At 53.5% G+C, this 18,975-nt stretch overlaps 1 protein-coding gene across 30 annotated transcripts in view; it reads right to left on the bottom strand.

Moving 5' to 3' along the window:
- The window catches only part of CLN8 (CLN8 transmembrane ER and ERGIC protein), a 56,075-nt gene extending 37,153 nt beyond the window's left edge, over positions 1-18,922 (bottom strand). For 20 of the 30 annotated variants that reach the window (XR_009538329.1, XR_009538333.1, XR_009538332.1 and 17 more), the window contains exons 1-9: positions 18,448-18,922; positions 16,736-17,359; positions 6,576-6,810; positions 6,137-6,248; positions 5,026-5,392; positions 4,427-4,519; positions 3,152-3,294; positions 2,855-2,980; positions 149-359 (exon numbers count right to left, since the gene is read on the bottom strand). Coding sequence is in view for 3 of the 30 variants with exons in the window: in XM_060136584.1 (XP_059992567.1) it covers positions 5,272-5,392; positions 6,137-6,248; positions 6,576-6,810; positions 16,736-17,359; positions 18,448-18,495 (1,140 nt within the window). In the remaining 27 variants the exon portion in view is untranslated. Of the gene's footprint in view, positions 1-148; positions 360-2,854; positions 3,295-4,426; positions 4,520-4,855; positions 5,393-6,136; positions 6,249-6,575; positions 6,811-7,366; positions 7,620-9,187; positions 10,686-16,735; positions 17,360-18,447 lie in introns of those variants that run through there. The other 10 variants (XR_009538316.1, XR_009538314.1, XR_009538312.1 and 7 more) reach the window with 9 other exon arrangements.
- Between the last annotated feature and the right edge of the window lie 53 nt (positions 18,923-18,975).

The following is an 18,975-nucleotide window of genomic DNA, read 5'->3' as shown; positions in this document are numbered from 1 at the left end:
GGGAACAGGGAGCCCTCACGATGAGCCTGCACCGGCGACACAGCTGGCAAGCACGAGTAGCCACACGGTCGGAAGAGACGGGAGGGGTGGTGCCGGGACCCCAGCGTCTGCTCGGGCCCGGCAGGGCAGGGGGCCAAGCCACGCAGACCTGAGCCCCCTGGTGTCAGCCGGGAGAAGGAGATGCGTGGAGGCCTGGACCCAGCGCTTCCACTCCTGCGATGACCCCGAAGCTCCGGCCCACAGCAGGTGGGGCACACGGGTGTCCCCTGCAGCACGGCTGTGACCCTGCGGAGCCGGAGCCCGTCCGGGTGGGCAGCGCTGAAGGCCTGGATCGGAGCGACACGGGTCCCAGGCTGGACCTGGGAACGACAGAGAGAATGTCTGTCTCCACACAAAAAAGTACTGAGTGGGTAAACAACCAACATCGGTACCCAGTGCCATTTGTACAAAATGACAAGAATAAAACTTGTTCACATGAAACCTGCAGCCAACAAGTACAGTCGGCGCCCTGACCGTGTCCCCTGGCCAGCGGGTCCCTCTGGCTGCACCCAGGGCAGGCAGGGAAGTGCTGGCACTGACGCCCAGAAGCAGCCCACCCACTCCTGCCGAGCCGGGCCTCGGGGCTGTCCGTGCTTCCCGGGCCAGGATCCATCCAGCTGCCTGCAGGGGACCGAGAGCTGGCCTCCTCCCCGCCTTTCCTGCTCCACCCGCCTCCCTCCAGCACCGAGTGTGCTACCCGCCCTCGCCTCAATGCCTGCTGGGAAGGGATCCGACGCGGGACAGCAGCGCAGGGCGAGCGCCACAGAGGACTGGGGGACGGAGTGGGGACAGGGAAGGAAGTCACAGTCCTTAAGGGAAAAGGGCCCTGCCGCTGACCAGTGGTACCAGGACCTGAGGAGGGTGATAGGCCCAGTGTCCTCACCTGAGGCCTGACAACAAAGGCTCTGCCTGCCCTGATCTCAGGAAGTGGCCGAGGAGGACGGTGGTTCCTACTTGAACTTTTTAAGAGTAAACAATTCTTTTATAGACCAAGTATACTAAAGCTTTCTCCTCACAGCCCAAGAGCCTGTATGACTCATACACTGAACTAGAAACTAACTGGGCTCAAATTCGTGTCCATAAGTTTCAGAGTGGTGTTAACTGGCCTATAACATTTCCACTGACAAAACAGTAAGTGATTTTTATTTTCATCTTCTGCTTAAGAGGCCCAGTCAGGCGACTGTTCGGCCTGAATGTTAAAAGCTACGAGTTTATTATTTGCAGGATTGTAAATGACACCCAAGATACTGAAAGTAATTGTCAACTGATGTATTAAAACTGAGTTTCATTTCCCAAATTGTGCGTTCTAAGCATGATTTATTAGAACACCTTACTACACTAGAACTAAGAAAGACAAGAAAAAAAAATATCTATCACTACATAGTTACATGCACAGAATCAGTTATCTCAAAATTCTCTTTTAAATTTTGAAATCTGAATTTTCTATTTTGAGTCTCTTAGGAAAATTATTGAGGGGCTTCCCTGGTGGCACAGTGGTTGTGAATCCGCCTGTCAATCAATGCAGGGGACACGGGTTTGATCCCTGGTCCGGGAAGATCCCACATGCCGCGGAGCAACTAAGCCCGTGCACCACAACTGCTGAGCCTGCGCTCTAGAGCCCGCGAGCTTCAACTACTGAAGCTCGTGCGCCTAGAGCCTGTGCTCCACAACAAGAGAAGCCACCGCAATGAGAAGCCCGCGCACCGCAATGAAGAGTAGCCTCCGCTTGCCACAACTAGAGAAAGTCCATGTGCAGCAATGAAGACCCAGCACAGCCAAAAATAAACTTAAAAAAAAAAAAAGTCAACAACCAAGTGAGATTTGTACAGGAACACAGGGTGGTTTGATACCGGAAATCTATCAATACCATCTTAATAGGTCTGAGATGAAAAGCTGCATGATTACCTCAAGATGCTGGAAAAAAAATTTAACAAAATTCAACACCAATTCTTAACAGAAGCACTTCAGGTGATCTGAACAGATGGATACTTCTTATCACGAAAATACCCTAAAGGCACAGGTTCCCAGAAGGGGATACGGAGGAGGGAATATGGAGGTGTCTGCAAGGGCTTTACTATCTCTGCTGTTTAACATCCTGCTGGGTATTCGCCAATATAACTAGACAAGAAAAAACAAAGATGGGCCTAACAACTGGAAAAGCAGTACAAGCATCTCTATACACAGGATGGTATTATGCTTGGAAAATCTAGATAACCAATGACAAAACGAACTCAAAAAAATTCAAGTTAGCAGGATATAAACTGACATGCAAAAAGCAGTAACCTTCATGTACAAAAATGATAAGCAAATACGATGGGGGAGACAGCAAGAAAAGCAATAAGAGCTTAGGAGTACGCCAGCCGAGAAGTGTGCAAAACCTGCATTACGAGAAACTTGAAACATCCTGGACACACAAAAGCGGACATGTCAGACGGAAGTCCGCCTCGAGCCCTCTGGCCTGGCTATCACTGAGCTCAGCGTCCCACGCCTGCCTGCCCTGGGGTCTGGGTCAGCTTTGTGACAACAGAATGTGGCAGGAAGGACGCTTGAGTTTCAGGCAGGATGGGACTGGCAGCCTCGCCTCCTGTCTCTGCACCACGAGCCTGAGAAGCCACAAGTCCTCTGAACTTGCGCAGCTGCTGCGGGAAAGGCCTGAGGCCACGTGGAGGAGAGGCCCTCACCGGAGCAGCCCTCCCGCAGGTGGCGAAGCTGCCCCGGGCCTTGCAGGGCGGCTGGGTGACCTCATAGAACAAAGCAGGGCCCAGCCAACCACCCCGTGACTCCTGACTGAGAAGCGGCAGGTGTTTCAACCCACCGAGTTGTGGGCGGTTGGCTGCGCAGTGCTGGTGACGGGAAGAGCAGACGTGAACAAGTGGAAAGGCTTTCCTTGTCCTGGGACTGGTGCCTCTGCACCACCAAGATGTCAGACGCCTCCAAGTTACTGTGAAATGAATGAGAACTCAACAAAAGACCAATAACCCCCTTTTTCTGTTTTTTGCAGTTCAACAAAACTGTATGATATTACGGTTCATTTGGAAAAATACACAGAAGTAGCTAGAAAACACTGAAACAACCCACAGAGTCTCTATGATGGAAAAACCGCTGGACTAACCAACAATGACCAACGGGAGAGGACACCAAGACCAGAGACGGAGACACGTGCCCAAGAAAATCCAGCTCGAGAGGAGTGGCATCTCAAACCAGTATAGAAGACAGACTTCTTATCACATGGTGTTGGGGCAGCTGGACAGCCATCTGGAAAAAGACAAAATTCGATCTATTCTTCACGCTGCCTGCAAGAATAAAATCTAAATGGACCAGAGACTGAAATGGGGAAAAATCAGGTTACACAATTGCTCCATACCCTGGGTGGAGAGGAAGGTTTTCTAGCTGTGATTCAAGATCCAGATGTAACGAGAGACTCCTTGATTTGACTTTAAAAAATCTGCGTGGCAAAAGAAAAAAAATTTTCCCTCTTGACAAAGATGCCGAGGATTTAATCTCTTAACAACTTGCAGGTATAACATCAGCAGTGTTGATTGTATTTATCATGTGGACATCACATCCCTAGTATTTATTCGTCTTGTACCTTTTGACCCCCTTCATCCAATTCCCCCTTCCCACCCGCCCCCCTCCGCTGACCACAAGTCTGATCTCATTTTCTATGAGTTTGTTTTTGAAGTATAACTGACTTCCAACACTATGTTTGTTCCTATTATACAACAGTGATTATTTCTGTACATTACAAACGGATCTCCAGGATAAGTCCCGTTACCGTCTGTCACCACACAAGGATGCTACATAATTATTGACTGTTTTCCCCACACTGTACACTTTATAAATGGATGAATTGGATAGTATGTGAATTATAGTTCAAGAGAGCTGTTAACATGAATGAAATCTGTCACGAGGAGTAAAGAGAACAGGACAGAGGGAACAGAGAAGGCAGTGACCTTTCTCTAAACACTGTTTTGAACAGTTTGACTTTTGGATAATATTCTACATGTGCAAAAAATACAACCAGATTAACAAGAATTGGAGAAGACCCTAACACTGAATGCAAAAAGAAACAAGTGCACAGGACTGTCTCTCTAATAACATGATCACCTGAAGGCAAGGTGGGGAAGGAGGAGGTTAAGTAACTGAACACAGAGCACTGTGATTGTACACCCTCGGAATAAAGAAAAAATCCTGCAAACTCTTCTCGGTTGTTGGATTCTGTCCACGGGTGGCACTTCTGCACCTGTGTGCACATGTGCACGTGTGACCCATGTGTGACCTTACTGATACCGTAGCCAGAGTCCCTGCAGAGCAGGACGGGGTGGGTGAGGCGGAAGGGCCTAGAGGCTGTGATAACCCGCTAGCAATGAGCACATGGCACACTTACGTCCCCATTCCCAGACACCATTCCTCACGAAAGAACCAGGTCCTCGGAGAAACGGGTGAATCCAGCACAGGGACAACACAGCGCAAGGGCATCCTGTCGCAGAGAAAACAGGGAGGTAATCAAAAACAACGATGGGCGTAAAAAAGGACACTGGGGGCAGCTTGAACCCCCATGGCGAAGCAGGGACAATGTATAAGGACAACAGGGAGTTACACATAACCTACAACCTGCTGTGCACAGAATAAAGCTACGGAATGAACCCACGAGCCCGTATTGATAATGCATTGAAAGTGGGAAGATTCTATTTACGACAGAACGTGGCTAATCAATGTGGAAAGGACGATGGACTCGGGAAGTTGACGGTCTGCGAGCATTGCAGGAAGAGTGGGGTTGTGAGCGGACGGTAAACCTGGGGCAGGAGGCGGCTCCGTGCAGACACGGGACCGTCGGTGTCACCACCTCCCCACACGTTCCTCATTAATGACAAGAGGGACGATGACAACTGTCCAGTGAGAACCAGACAACACCGCGACCCGGCCACCGAGTTTCACACACTAACGCCTCGGGGTCTGAGGCCCAAGAAGGACAGAGACGCTTACCTGGTTCTCCAGCCAAAAATGCGTCCCTGAGTCCAATCCTGACAGAGCTCCCGACCCGCCCACCCTCGGGGCTTCTACTGCACAGCTGGCTGCTATTCCTCTGAAATACCCAGGCTGTCGAAGAGAAAGAGAGGCTGAGGGACATGACACCCAAAAGCCGCAGGGATCCCGGGCTGCGTCCAGGCCAGGAGAGCGAGGACAGGAGGATGGACAGGGCGGCCACCCAGCTAACCACCTGGCTGCACATCAGACCAAAGTGCAGACTCCGTGCCGTCTCTCTGGGTGACGCCAGCTGAGGCTACTTAGGAGGACGTCCTCCGTCACAGGCTCACGCACGCAGTATCGAGGGGTGACGGATGCGGGGAAGCTGGGAGACAGGCGAAACACGCGGCAACATGGTAAGAATTGGTAAACCCAGGTAAGGGGTGTATGGGGTTGTTTGTTTGTATTTACTATTTTCCCAACCTTTTTCTAAGTTTGAAATTAGTTCAAAATAAAAAGTTGAAGATAAACATAAAATGGAACAAAGAGCACACTTCTGGGGGCCTTGCTTCTGAGAAGCATGCTGAGTCCCGTGCCACCGCCGTCTCCCCTCCGTCAACGAAGATGATTTTGACAAAGGTCAGCAGGGCTTCCCTGGTGGCGCAGTGGTTGAGAATCTGCCTGCCAATGCAGGGGACACGGGTTCGAGCCCTGGTCTGGGAAGATCCCACATGTCGCGGAGCAACTGGGCCTGTGAGCCACAACTACTGAGCCTGCGTGTCTGGAGCCTGTGCTCTGCAACAAGAGAGGCCGCGATAGTGAGAGGCCCGTGCACCGTGATGAAGAGTGGCCCCCGCTTGCCACAACTAGAGAAAGTCCTCGCACAGAAACGAAGACCCAACACAGCCATAAATAAATAAATTTTTAAAAGCCAAGCATTTAAAAAAAAAAAAAAGGTCAGCAGCTTCAGACTGGAAACACCCTCTCTTGAGGGCTAACTGTCACAGGCTGTTCATCTGAACCCAAATGAAAGACCACGAGCACGGTGGGATGAAAAGGTTCTGGTTCGCATTTCTGTAACTGGGCCTCCTGTGGGGATGGGGACTCCAGGGCAGAAAGTCCTTCTCACCTGACAGGCGATCCAGAGGGGGCGGGCCGGGCCGTGCAGCAGCGCAGAGATGCCCCCGGGGACGCCTGCTTCCCGGGCCTTAGGCCTGTCCCCGTGACAAGGGCGGGGGAACCTGTGGGCGTCAAAACTGCGTGTTAGGCAAAAAGGACGCAGGAAGGGGTGATGGCTTCCTGCTCCAGGCTTACCCTGCTTGGCAGAAGACATGCACCCCCAGGACCCCTCCCACCCTCCCAAGCCCACCTCATACCCGGGGGCGCTGAAGGGCGAGGGGGCTGCAAACCCAGCCGGCAAAGGACGAACTGATGAAGGTTAACCCACGGTTGGATAACTGGCTCCAAATTAAAGTGTAAGCCATCATTTTCAGTGAATGCAGTGTTTTTCTGAGCTTTTTTTTTTTTAAGTGAATACATGTTTCATTTTGAGACAATCAAGCAATTACCGGAAGATGGAAAATGAGAGTCCTGGCGTGGCTGGCCTTGAACTTTCTGAAGCTTGGCTTTCTGTGCAAAATCCGTGAAGGCTCCAACATTCTGGGCTCTTGGTCTGTCTTGTGCGGAAATAAAATCTCTGGAGTGGACCAAAGAGGTTCCATATTTCTTGGAAAAGAGCTGAGGGTGATCTCGATACAAACCAAAGAAACTGTGGCTGAAACGTGCCCCCTTCCAACTGTGGTTCTGTTTGAAATACAAGTAAATATTATGAAGTTTACAAAGTAAAAGTTTTCTAGTAGAATGTCAACAGGGCACTTCCAGATTAGAAGACTTGACCTTCAACACCTTTCTTTAATAACTTAGGATTTTAATGCTGGGTTAATTTTGGGAAACTTTTGACTTGGGGGGGTGGGGGCCGCAGGGAGAAAAGGCTGAGGTCACGGGGACCCAGTGACTCAGCCCCGGCTGTTTCAGCAGGTCACCGCAGACCTGCAGGCTGGGAGCGCAGGGTCAGGGTGGAGGCAGATTCGAGGCAGCTTCACCTGGGAGGGGGAGGGGGGGACACGCTCTCCGTTCGCGTCCTGTCAGGGCACTGATCCCATCACGGGACCACACCCTCATGACCTAGTCACCTGCCGCCGGCGCCACCTCCTGACACCATCGCACTGGGGGTCAGGATGCCAGCATGTGAATTGGGGGGGCAGGGGGAGGGTACACAGACGCACAGAGAACACCCAGGCCTCCACAGGCCAGCACCTGACACTGAAACCGCACGACAGTAAGAGGGAAATACACATACACACAGTGAGAGAGGAGTGGGTCCTCACCGTGGGCCCTCCGGGGCAGAACGTTAGAAGCGGCTCCCATGGCCCTTCCCATCGTGTGGGACGGCGTGTCACGGTGCAGCTTCCTTGCTCTGCGTAGCTGGGCTCGGCCGGGCTGTGGGGAGAGCTGCAGGCCCCGGACGGGCAGGGTCCAATCCAGAGCACTGCATTCCCAGCCATCAGAGGAAGAAAACAGACTTCTGAGATTTCCACTTCACTAAACATGACCTGGCAAGACAATGTGTACTGTATAGTCTAGTCACTGAAAAAGGGGAAGAGTTATTTAAAAAGAGAAACGTTGAATTAATAAACTTTCCCATTAGAGAAGAAGTTTAGTAAGGATACAGGTAAACTGAAAGCATCCACATGCACCAATGAAGGGGTGGGCGTCACTCGGGGGTTTATTTTGGGTGTCAACCTCACTCTTACAACGAGAAACGAGTCTGACCTTCGGGGGCACTGGCTCACCTGGCATCCAGTCCCCTCCTCCCGTGGCCGCTGCCCCCAGCGCGGGGCTCCAGCCGGCCACGTGGGGAACTCCGTCGCAAAGGGCCAGATGAGGGTGAGCCCAGGGCCTAAGGCGGGAGGAGCCTGAGGGCGCCTGCTGGAGCCGCCCCCCCCCACCCCGTGCTCCGATCCCGAGCCCGGCCGTGTGCACAGTGCTGGTGCAGGAGGGAGAGGAGACAGGTCCCCTGCTTTGCTGCTTTCAACACTCTGAAGTATGTGACAGCCATTCCAGCCCATCACCCCATCACCTGACCGGCCCTGACACAGACACGGTGCTGCAGACAAGGCTGGCTGGCCCCCCAGGGGCGCCCAGCCTCTCGGCCAACCCGGAGACCCCAGCCCTGTCCCGGGAGAGTCTCCCGCGGCCCCGGCCTTCCAGGTGCCAGAGCCGGGCTGCCGCTCCCACTTCCTAACTTCCTAACTGCCCTTCCTGGTGGACCCCCGTACCTGCCCGCTGACGCCGCCGCGGCCTCGCTCACCAGCGGCCGGGCATCTGTCCCGCGGGGCTGCGGTACCAGGACAGACACTGCAGTGCTCCAGTGCTCTGCGTACGCGGATGCAGCTGGGTCTGGTGGCCAGGGTCAGCCGGGGCCTGCCGCTTGCTTTCTGTGCTCGTAGACGCAGTCTACGGGCCTCGGCTTTAAAGTCAGAGCGTGGCCGCTGACCGCCTGCGCCACCTCGTAGCCCCAGGCCCCAGCTCTAAACGGGATCGACGGTGCCTACTTCCCAGAGCTGTTCGTGCCAGGAACCGAGGAGCGCTCGGTGGCCAGCGCGGCGCCTGGGAAAGCCCAGCGGTCCGCAGCAGGGACAGCTGGCGGAGCCGCAACGATCGGAGAGACGGGGTCTGAGGAGGGCCAGGGGCCGACGCCCCCCTGCACACCCCCCGACATCTCTCTCTATGGCCTGGTCCGTGCACGGGCTGGGCGGAGCCCGCAAAGCACCCACAGCCCGGGAGGCAGCACCTGTCTGGGCAGCGAAGGTGCCTGGATGCCGGATCACAAGCCTCAAAAGCCCCTTTCTGACCAAACGCCCTGCCTTTGCGGTCCTCACGGGAAGTCGGGTCGGGACGGAGGCAAAAGCACCTTCACTGAGATGAAGGATGTAGAGACTGAGCCCGGGGAAAGTCAAATTCCCAGTGAGGGTCACGTAAAAATTAAATATTTTATACCTTAAACTGAGTTCAAACCTTGAGCACGTGAAGATTCATCATCACAGTTGTATCACCGAGACAGAAAGCCTCCACAGCAATGTGAACAGTATTGAGGGAGAAGAACAGACATGCTTTCAGGTTCTGTAAACATCGGTTACTTTATTAAAATTCTGACCGGCTGGAAACACAGCCAGCTCGGCTCCCCCTGCTTGCGGACGGGAGAGCGGGCGGCAGGTGCCTGGGGTCTTCGGCGAGGGGGAGAGGAGTCTCAGCAGGGACACGGTTTGCTGGATGTTTCTAGGATTGAAACACTTCTCAAAATGACACAAGCAGCTATCACATCTCCTGACCTCCGTACAGTCAAGTCACAGTACCAGAAATCAGCACACACCCTTCCGAGGGGCCATGTTACAGACCAGGCACAAGGCACACGTGATTCTCACGACCAATAAGTGTGTTTTTCAAAAACAGTTCAAGGGCACTTTCAGTAAATACGAGCTTTTCATTTTAATTGCCCACTCATGGCAAGAATAAGATGTCAGTACGTATTCGTCAATAAAATTGCGGGTCGGCGTGTAGATTCCACCCGGGCCCCACACGGTAAAGGTGGTGCCCGGGCTCGTCACCGGGAGGTGAGGAGGGGGCCCTGCAGCCGGGCACTCCAAGGGGCCAGGTCCACCCACAGCTCGCAGGGAGAGTGACCACTGACCCGACTTGAAACCTACAGAGACACACCAACCAGGGGGTAGGGTCTGGTGAAACCTACAGAGAGACACCAACCAGGGGGTTAGGTAGGGTCTGGCGGGGCACCTGTTTGAAACTTAGTTAAAAACAGCTCTAAAATCTAGACAGATCTGATTACTAACACCTCTCTTACTGTGTCAACAGAGAAACACAAAACGGAAACAAAACTCTTCGCCAGATGAGCTTCCCTGGTGAGAAGACCCCTCCGCCGCCCCCAGCCGCAAGCCAGGCCGATGCCCCGCGCTCACCACGAGATGGCGCTGCGGAGACGCGGCTTACATCTCAGCCCTGGGAATGTCAACAGAGTAAGGGACCGGATTATGTTCTCTTGGGACAGTTCTCTCCCACTAAAAATAACGGGGCTGTTGAATAAGATGCACACACGCTTTAGTGCGACCCGTCCACGCGGGCCCTCCTTGGGGCGACGGCGCAGACAGGCCAAGCCCGCGGGAAGGAGCACATCGGGCCGTGACGTCACCACGGCGGGACTCTGTCCCCGAAGCGCGCTCAGGTGTAGGTACTCGGCGCCACGTGGAAGTCAGTACTCACGCGGCCTGGGGTCGGCGCCGCGGGGACAGTCGGGGCCGAGGCCGCTACCTCGTCTTCTTGGGCGGCGCCGGCCCGTTGGGGCGGCCGGGCGCGAAGTTCCAGTCCACGGGGTTGAGCAGCTGCTGCGTCTTCTTGCGGGTCCAGTAGGGGTTGATGAGGACCGTGAGGAGGCCCAGCCCGACCACGAAGAGCGCCCAGTGCGGCGGGAAGAGGCTGCGGGCCAGGCCGTCCCAGTGGCCCAGGCACACCCACCACATGTGGTAGGTGAGGACCATGCGGCAGTGGAACAGGTGGACCATCAGCCACTGGTTCAGCCTCCAGAGCAGCGAGTCCGCACAGCCGGCCTGCGGGCAGAGCAGGGTCAGGGCGGGCGGACTCGGGCTCACAACGCCGCACCCCGTCCCCGCCCCCTCCCGGCCCCGCCCAGCCGCCAGCAGACCCACCCAGCGCGGGCCTCCTGCTGGCCTGCGCCCCCGGAAGGAAAGTTCACACCTTCCAAGCTCACCTCCAGCGCTTCTTCCCTCGACCGTGCACACATCGAGCAACTAACTACCCAACTACCCAACGCTGACCCAGAGAAGCTGGAAGACACGCTGGTCGTGTCCAACCAGGCTCGCCGGGCCCCGGGGGCAAACGCTCTCAGAGGAAACAAGCTCAGGATGAGATGTGTGTCCTCACTTCTTTGTTTTTCGGTATTTTTACCCCAGCAGACCTTGGACACAAGCCCAAATGGACTTGCCTTAAAATTATTCTAAATTCACGTTAAAGCTAGCTGTAGCTAAAACCAAACAGGGAACTTGAAAATGCTACACAGCAGACTGTGGGCACAGAGGTGGGACACTGTGGCGGGGACGTCAGCACCTGGACAGCCCGGCACCAGGACAACAGGTACCAGGACAGCCCACACACCTCAGACCCGTGAGCTTGTGCACACCGGCCTCTCCCCGCTGCGCTCTGCCCGGGCTGGAGCGTCCTCCTGGGCAGCTCCCCGCCCCGACACCGCCTCCCCAGGGTAGGGGCACGTCTGGCACTTGCAGGAGGAAAGGGGGCAGTGGGGACACCTCGCCAGGCAGCAGCCCGGTGATGCTGGGAACGGGCATGGCCTCACTGCGGCCGCACCTGCGGAGCCACAGGGGGACACAGCAACTGACCTCTGGAGTGACCACATTTTAAAAGAGAAAGAAAGGGGAATTCCCTGGTGGCCCGGTGGTTAGGACTCTGCGCTCTCACTGCCGAGGGCACGGGTTCAATCCCTGGTCGGGGGACTAAGATCCTGCAAAAAGAACCCAACCTCCTGCCTGGATGATCCGCCTCTGGGCGACCCAGAGGTCTGCAAGGCAGGGAGGCAAGTAAACGAAGGAGATGATGGACCTCACTTCTTCAACTTTTTATATACATTTCCCCTCCTTCTGGGAACGAGACCATCACCGCACAGGGACTTAAAAGAAGTCTGGATGAAACGAGGCATGTTATTATGTGCTTGGATGGAAAACACCCAGAAGACGTTACATCTTCCCTGCTTGAATGCGTCCACAGATTTAGTCCAAATAAGAGGCTACATCAGTATTTTTATCAACTTGTAACAACTTTAAGTAAAGCCACTCATGCAGTGGAGTGAACGCACGAGAGCAAGGAGGGCTGAAGGTGCCTCAGCAAATAATGAGATACGATGATGCTTCAGAAATAACAGATAAACAATGCAAAACGCAGAAGTGAATAAAATACACGGAGAGTTGGCACTGGGTGGCATTTCGAACCCCCAGGGAAAGGATGGATAAGGTAATTACATTAGGATCCTTGCTCACCTCCTGGGAAAATCCAGTTGGATCTTACTTAAAAATACTTTCCAAATGGACTAAATATCAATGTAAAAGGAAAAGAAAACCATAGAGTACTAGGAAAAAACCCACAGTTTTACAGAAATAGTTTTATACTCATTGCATGGGTAGGCATTCTCCACGTTATGCTAGAATCATGACTTATACAAGTAAAATTCCTTGAACTGTGCAATTAGACAAAAAAACAGTGTTTCTCAAACGCAGAAACACTTGAGGTTTGAGGTTCTCAATGATAGATTCCTCACGTGGGAAAGATTTAGCCTTTGCTCTGGCCTGAAGGACGTTAAATGTACAAACTGTAGAGTGGGAAGGTGAGCTAAGTGTGTCTCGGGGTGAACACACAAACTGCAGAGTGAGCTACATGTGCGTGGGGGCCAGGGCACTGCTCACCCTTCCAACCTTGCAGGCACTGGCCAGCACGCCGTCTTCTTTCCACTTGCTGCTTCCTTCAAAGTTCACAAGATGTACTGCTTTCCGTTATCTTGCCCACTTACTAAAAGCAGCCATCCTAAATTCCTAATATTCATACCAGAAGCATGAACTTCTACTCATACAGTAATTACATTAAGTTTAGAAAACTCCAAGCCTGAGAAGTGAGCATTTTTGGTCCTACTCAGACACTGAAATTTTTGGGTTCAACATCACCAAATGCTTTGAGAAAAGCAGGGTCAGTAACAAAGTGAGTCTTAACCGTGCAAAGGTTACTTTGTATAGCTGGGGTCCCAGCAAGTAGTGTCCCTGGTATATACTTATTTACACATAAATTGACTGTTTTTTATACCACGTCGTTTGCATCTGGACTAGTGTCTCCGTGGATGAATCATGTTTAGATGTTTGAGTGTACAATTCATTTATTATTATTTCTAAACAACATTTCAGAATCAAATTGGAGGAGGAAATGGAAGCATGAGCCCGTCTGGGGTGTAAACTACGTTAAGTTAGTGGTGACACCGGGTCCTGACATCCGTCTGTATCTCATCAAATCAGACTCCGGTGGTGAGGACTCCTGGACCCTGATGCCCAACTAAGCAGGAGCTTGGCAGCTTTATGAAAAGCTTAAAGGATTTCAACGTTTTACACGGCGTTTACTCACAAGGTTCAGTAGTATCTGAACTAGACCAAGACCATGGCTGTGTAGGCACACGGGCCCTGGGCTGTCTTAGCCGAGGGGACAGCTTTGCCGTGGGGTCACGGGCCGCGTGGTGAACGCGGTGAGCGGGAAGAAGTGGGTTCTGGGACCACCCATTTCCATCCTGAACGAACGGCACCCGAACACTTTAGAGAAAACAGAAAAAACCCCAAACAAAGTGCCTCCCTCTGGTGGCCGCCCCACAGCCGGGGTCTGTCTTCTTCCTGAGCAGTGGGCCCACCCCACCTGGGGAAGGGCTTCCGGAGACCTCCGCCCGGGCGCCTGACGCGTGAGGGGCCCCAGGAGGAGGCCTGGCTGAGTTCACAGACAAACTCTGTCGTGACGAATCGGGCCCATCGAAAGGGGCCTGCACCCGGGACAGACTTGCCGAAGCGGGCAGGGACCCCGGCAGCACCCTGGGGTCAGGAGGAGACCGTCGGCCTGCAGCTTCACGCAGAAGAGGGAGGAGCTGGTTCACGTGCCCAGCCCCCCAGCTGTTCGGGGGGCTCCCTGGCCGCTGGCCCACAGTCCAGCTGGCAGAGGGGGCGGAGGCGGTGGCCTGGGCTGGTGGACACACAGCCTTGCCCCACCCAGGACTGGACGTGTAAGCAGACAGAAGCCACAGCTGCCTGCCCTTCCCTGGGGAGGGAGAAAGTCAATGGAGAACCTCCAGGACCCTGGCTAGGCTGAGTGGTGGGATCTCTCCTGTGTGAGGACAGTCACGAGGCCAGGGAGAGGCATCTGCTTCGTCTAATGCACAGACACAAACAGAGTCACGGAAAATGAAGAATCAGGCAAAGACGCTCCAAACTGAGGAATGAGACAAACCTCCAAACCCTACCAGAGAGCAGTCACACGACATACCCGACAGAATTAAAGGCATCTGTCATAAGGGTGCTCGCTGAGGTCAAGAGAACACATGGGAACAAGTGGAATGTCAATGAAGAGACGGAAATGTACAAAAATGTACCAAACAGAAATCAAGGAGCTGAAGAATACAATAACTGAACTAAAAAACTCACTAGGGGGACTTCCCTGGTGGTGCAGTGGTTAAGAATCCGCCTGCCAATGCAGGGGACACGGGTTCGGTCCCTGGTCTGGAAAGATCTGACATGCCATGGAGCAACTAAGCCCGTGTACCACAACTACTGAGCTTGCGCTCTAGAGCCTGCGAGCCACAACTAATGAGCCCGCATACCTAGAGCCTGAGCTCCGCAACAGGAGAAGCCACTGCAATAAGAAGCCTGCGCACCACAACAAAGAGTAGCCCCCGCTCGCCGCAACTAGAGTAAGTCCGCGTGCAGCAACGAAAACCCAACGCAGCCAAAAATAAAAAAACATGAAAAACAAAAAAAACTCACTAGGGAGGTCACCAAAGTAATCTACAGTCTACAGGTTCAATGCAACCTCCGTGAAAATCCCAGTAGCATTTTTAACAAAAAAAATTTCTAAAATTCACATGAAACCACAAAAGACCCCAATAGCCAAATCAATCTTGAGAAAGAGAACAAAGCTGGAGGCACCAGGTTTCCTGGTCTCAAACGATATTACAAAGCTACAGAAATCAAAGCTGCATGAACTGCCATACAAACACACAGACCAGTGGAGCAGCATCGAAAGCCTAGAAAACATCCACACAGACACGGCCAACTGATCTTCAACAGAGTGCCCAAAACTCACAGCAGGAAAGGGGTAGTCCCTTCAATCGGGTGTTGCTCGGAAAACTGGACACTCACATGCAAAAGAATGAAACTGAACCCTTATCTCACACCTTACACAAAAATCAACTTGAAGGCGGAAATGCAAGACCCAAAACTCCTAAAAGAAAACATAGGGAAAAGGTTTCATGGCATTCGTTTTGGCAATGATTTCATGAATATGTTACCAAGAACACATACAACAGAAACAAAAATAAACAATTGGGACAACATCAAACTAAAAGGCTTCTTCACAGCAAAGGAAACAATCAACAGAGTGAAAAGGCAACCTACAAAGTGGGAGAAAATATTTGCCAACCATATGTGTAATAAGAGATTAATCTTGAACATATATAAAGAACTACAACTCAACAGTAAAAAATAACAAAGAATCTGAGTTAAAAATGGGCTAAGGGCTTAAACAGTTTTCCAAAGACGACATACAAATGGCCAACAGATAGACGAATAAATGCTCACTGTCACCGGTCATCAGGGAAATGCAAATCAAAAGCCAGTGAGATGTCATCAGAGAAACAAAGACAACAAGCTTTGGTGAGCACGTGGAGAAAGTGGACCTCTGTGCACTGCTGGTGGGAACACACAACGCCACAGCCACTGTGGAAAACAGTGGGGGCGGGTTATTTTCTAAAAACAGAGCTACCTGATGACCCAGTAAAAGAACCGAAATCAGAATGTGGAGGAGATATTAGCACCTCTACGTTCACTCACAATAACCAAGACTGAAACACCCAAGGAAGATGTGCTTCACACACGTAATGGAAACCTGTTCAGCCTGAGAAAAGAAGGAAACCCTTCAATGTGCAATGACATGGCTGGACCTTGAGGACATTCACTCAGCGAAATAAACCAGGAACAGAAGAGAAATATGGCATGAGTCCACTTAGATGAGGCATCTGAAATAGTCCAGTTCCTAGAATCAAAGTGTGGATGGCAGTTGCCAGGGGCTGGAGGGAGGGGAAGCGGCGAGTTACTGACCAACAGGAGTGAAGTTTCAATCATACAAGACGAATAAGCTCCAGAGGCCTGCTGTGCACCTGTGACTACAGCTGACGATAACATGCTGGACACTTAAAGGTTTGTGAAGAGGGCAGATCTCATGTTGGGTGTAAGATAACATAATGTGAAATAAAAATTTTAGAAGATATGTATGTAGACATATTGTTTTTTTAAAAAAAGTATTTGAAGGGCTTCCCTGGTGGCGCAGTGGTTGGGAGTCCGCCTGCCGATGCAGGGGACACGGGTTTGTGCCCCGGTCTGGGAGGATCCCACATGCTGCGGAGCGGCTGGGCCCGTGAGCCATGGCCGCTGAGCCTGCGCGTCCGGAGCCTGTGCTCCGCAACGGGAGAGGCCACAGCAGTGAGAGGCCCGCGCACCGGGAAAAAAAAAAAAAAAAAAAAAAGTATCTGAAACAAAGAAAAAGCATGTTTTCTAGGGCTTACAAATACTGCCAGTTACTGAGTAAGACATACGATCCACCGAGTCTTCTTTTGCGATGGGGCAGGAAGCCTAAAAGAGTTGTTTAAAATGATTAAAATGGAATTCAACGAAAATGAGCTTCTCACGGACTGTAATACTCTAATCCAGCCTGGTGATGCTGTGACAGCACAGGCCACAAGGGACCAGCGACACGGGCATCAAGCGGATGAAGGTGCCACACTAGCCGCTCACGTCCCGCTGCGGAGCACAGATGCCGTCTGGGGAGCGCCTACCTTTAGGAGCATCCAGGAGATGCAGGTGAAGGGCGTGCTCATCTCCAGGAGCAGCGTGATCATGGGCAGGTAGTGGCCCGCTTGGAGGTTGACCACGCAGCCGAGAAACCCGAGGAAGGCGAAGAGGTGGTGGACGGCCAGGAACCCGTCGAATGTGTGGAACAGCACATTGGACACGTGGAGTGCGAGGTTCTCGAAGAGGAAGAATCCAGTTGCCGTGGTGATGTGGAACCAGCACCAGTTCTGCTGGCCGAGCACTTTGTCGGCCTGGAGCACGGGGTCCAGCAGCAGCGCCCGTAGCCCCGCCGTGGTGCCCTGGATGCCAAAGACTGCACGCGTGGCTGCCAGGTTCCAGAAGACCTGCTCTCGGGCCCCCAGGGAGCGGTAGGTGGCGTTCAGGGAGGATGACAGCTGGTGGCAGGCCACGAAGACGCCCAGGTAGAAGGTGCAGCCGGCGGCCACCAGCGCCCAGCGGACCTGCCCGGAGGTGCAGTCCAGGTCAAAGATGCTGCCCGCCGGCCCGCTGCTTGGGAGGCTCATGCTGCCGACGTCGTACAGGCTGGGCCGGGGTCCACACGCTGCACCAGGCCACGGCCCCGGGACCCTCATGCGCCCATCCTCCACCTGGACAAAGAAAAGAGCCTTGACCCTCTGCTGGCTGAAAGGAGCCGGGACGCAAGGCTGCTCCAGCACCACAAAATGGATGTTAACAACTCTTCTCCTCAAGCTTATGTGCATTCAGTGACACAAAAACAGCAAGAAAACACCCGCTGGTGGGACAGGAGCACGAGAGAAAGTGACACGAGGGACGGAAGGGGCAGGCGTGCACGGGGCAGGAAACAGACACGGTCCCGACTCTCCAGTGGATGCCCCCCGTGGTGGCAGTGACAGCCCACAAAGTCCCCCAGACAGAGCACACCTAGAGGAGGATGTGCTTCCGGAACCCACGGTGGGAACACTGCCAGCCAGCGCCCCATCCGGAGCTCCTTGGACCCTCACCTACACTGGACAGCAAGCTCCGCACTTAGGGGAGTACGTGTGTGTACATCTATGTGTGTGTGTGTGTGTATATTTCTGTCTACTGTGATGCTCTGACATCTGAAGTCCCGCCCGGCTGGGGAAAGACAACCCCCCGCCAGCCAAGGGCCCAGCCAGAAGCCCGCCTGTGACCTATGCCAACAGCTCGGCCAGGCCCGGCCTCCTCCGCCTGCCCCGCCCCCGGGGAAGTGACCCTCCTCTGCCCAAAACACCCGGGCCGGTGCCCGGCGGCTCGGGGCAGCCCTGTCACCCAAAGCCCGGCAAAATCACTAAAAGCAGCCAATCCTATGTGCTCACCCCACCCTGTTTTTTCCCTGGAAACCCCAGTAAAGGCCGTGGCCTCAATCCCCACCCTCCGTCCTGTCCTCTGCCCCCTGACCCCCGGCCATCCCCACACGTGCCCGGCGTGGCCCTGCCTCTAGGACCCGAGAGCATAACGAGCTTTGCTTTCCTCTTGTGGCCACACCTGACTGAGCCTCTCATAGCAGAATCCAGAAGCATCTGGTCCCGTATTGTGGAGCTGATGGGGGCGGGGTCAGGGGCGAATACTGGGAAGGGAGAGGGGGTCTCAGTGCTGGGCAGAAGGGAGCCGCACCATCAGAACTTAACCCCATGCAAAGGGTCGCTGCGCAAACTGTAAAGTGCCGAGAAACAGGCTCCTCCGGAAAGCTCACCTTGTCCTTTCCACAAGCCTGCCATGCGGTCTGGGTGACAGTTCCCATTTTGCCACGACTGCATCGCTACGCTCCAGTGGAACCTCTGCCTTGAAACGGGAGGGTCCCCATGACTCTGAAGAGCTCTGACTAAAACAATGACTCAAGCTTGCCCAGGGCGAGTGGCTGGTATAGGTGCCCCTTCACGAAGGCTGGGGGGACTCCAGGGCACTGGGACCAAAGAACAAAACAGTGGGTTCTGATCTTGGTTCCACTATTTCGGAGCTAGGAAAACAGGACTCCAGTGGTCTGACTACAGGAACGAAAAATACACATAAATACAGCAGAGTGGGGTGCCAGGTGCTAATATGAAGTACCTACTCCGTGCCAGGCACGTTCAGTTAGGCTGTTTAACCTGCTAAACAGGGAGTCGTACATTTCCAATGGAAAGAAGAGAGCTCAGGTTTAGTTACTTGCCTCAAATCAAGAAGCTACCCAGTGGGGCCTCGGATTGGACGATGATCAGGACTCAGAGCTCTGGGGCCCAGG

The sequence above is a fragment of the Lagenorhynchus albirostris genome, chromosome 21 (genome assembly GCF_949774975.1).
Source record: "Lagenorhynchus albirostris chromosome 21, mLagAlb1.1, whole genome shotgun sequence".
NCBI lineage: Eukaryota > Metazoa > Chordata > Mammalia > Artiodactyla > Delphinidae > Lagenorhynchus > Lagenorhynchus albirostris.
The sequence above is the reverse complement of the archived record's forward strand: the minus strand, read 5'-3'. Positions and strand labels throughout refer to the sequence as shown.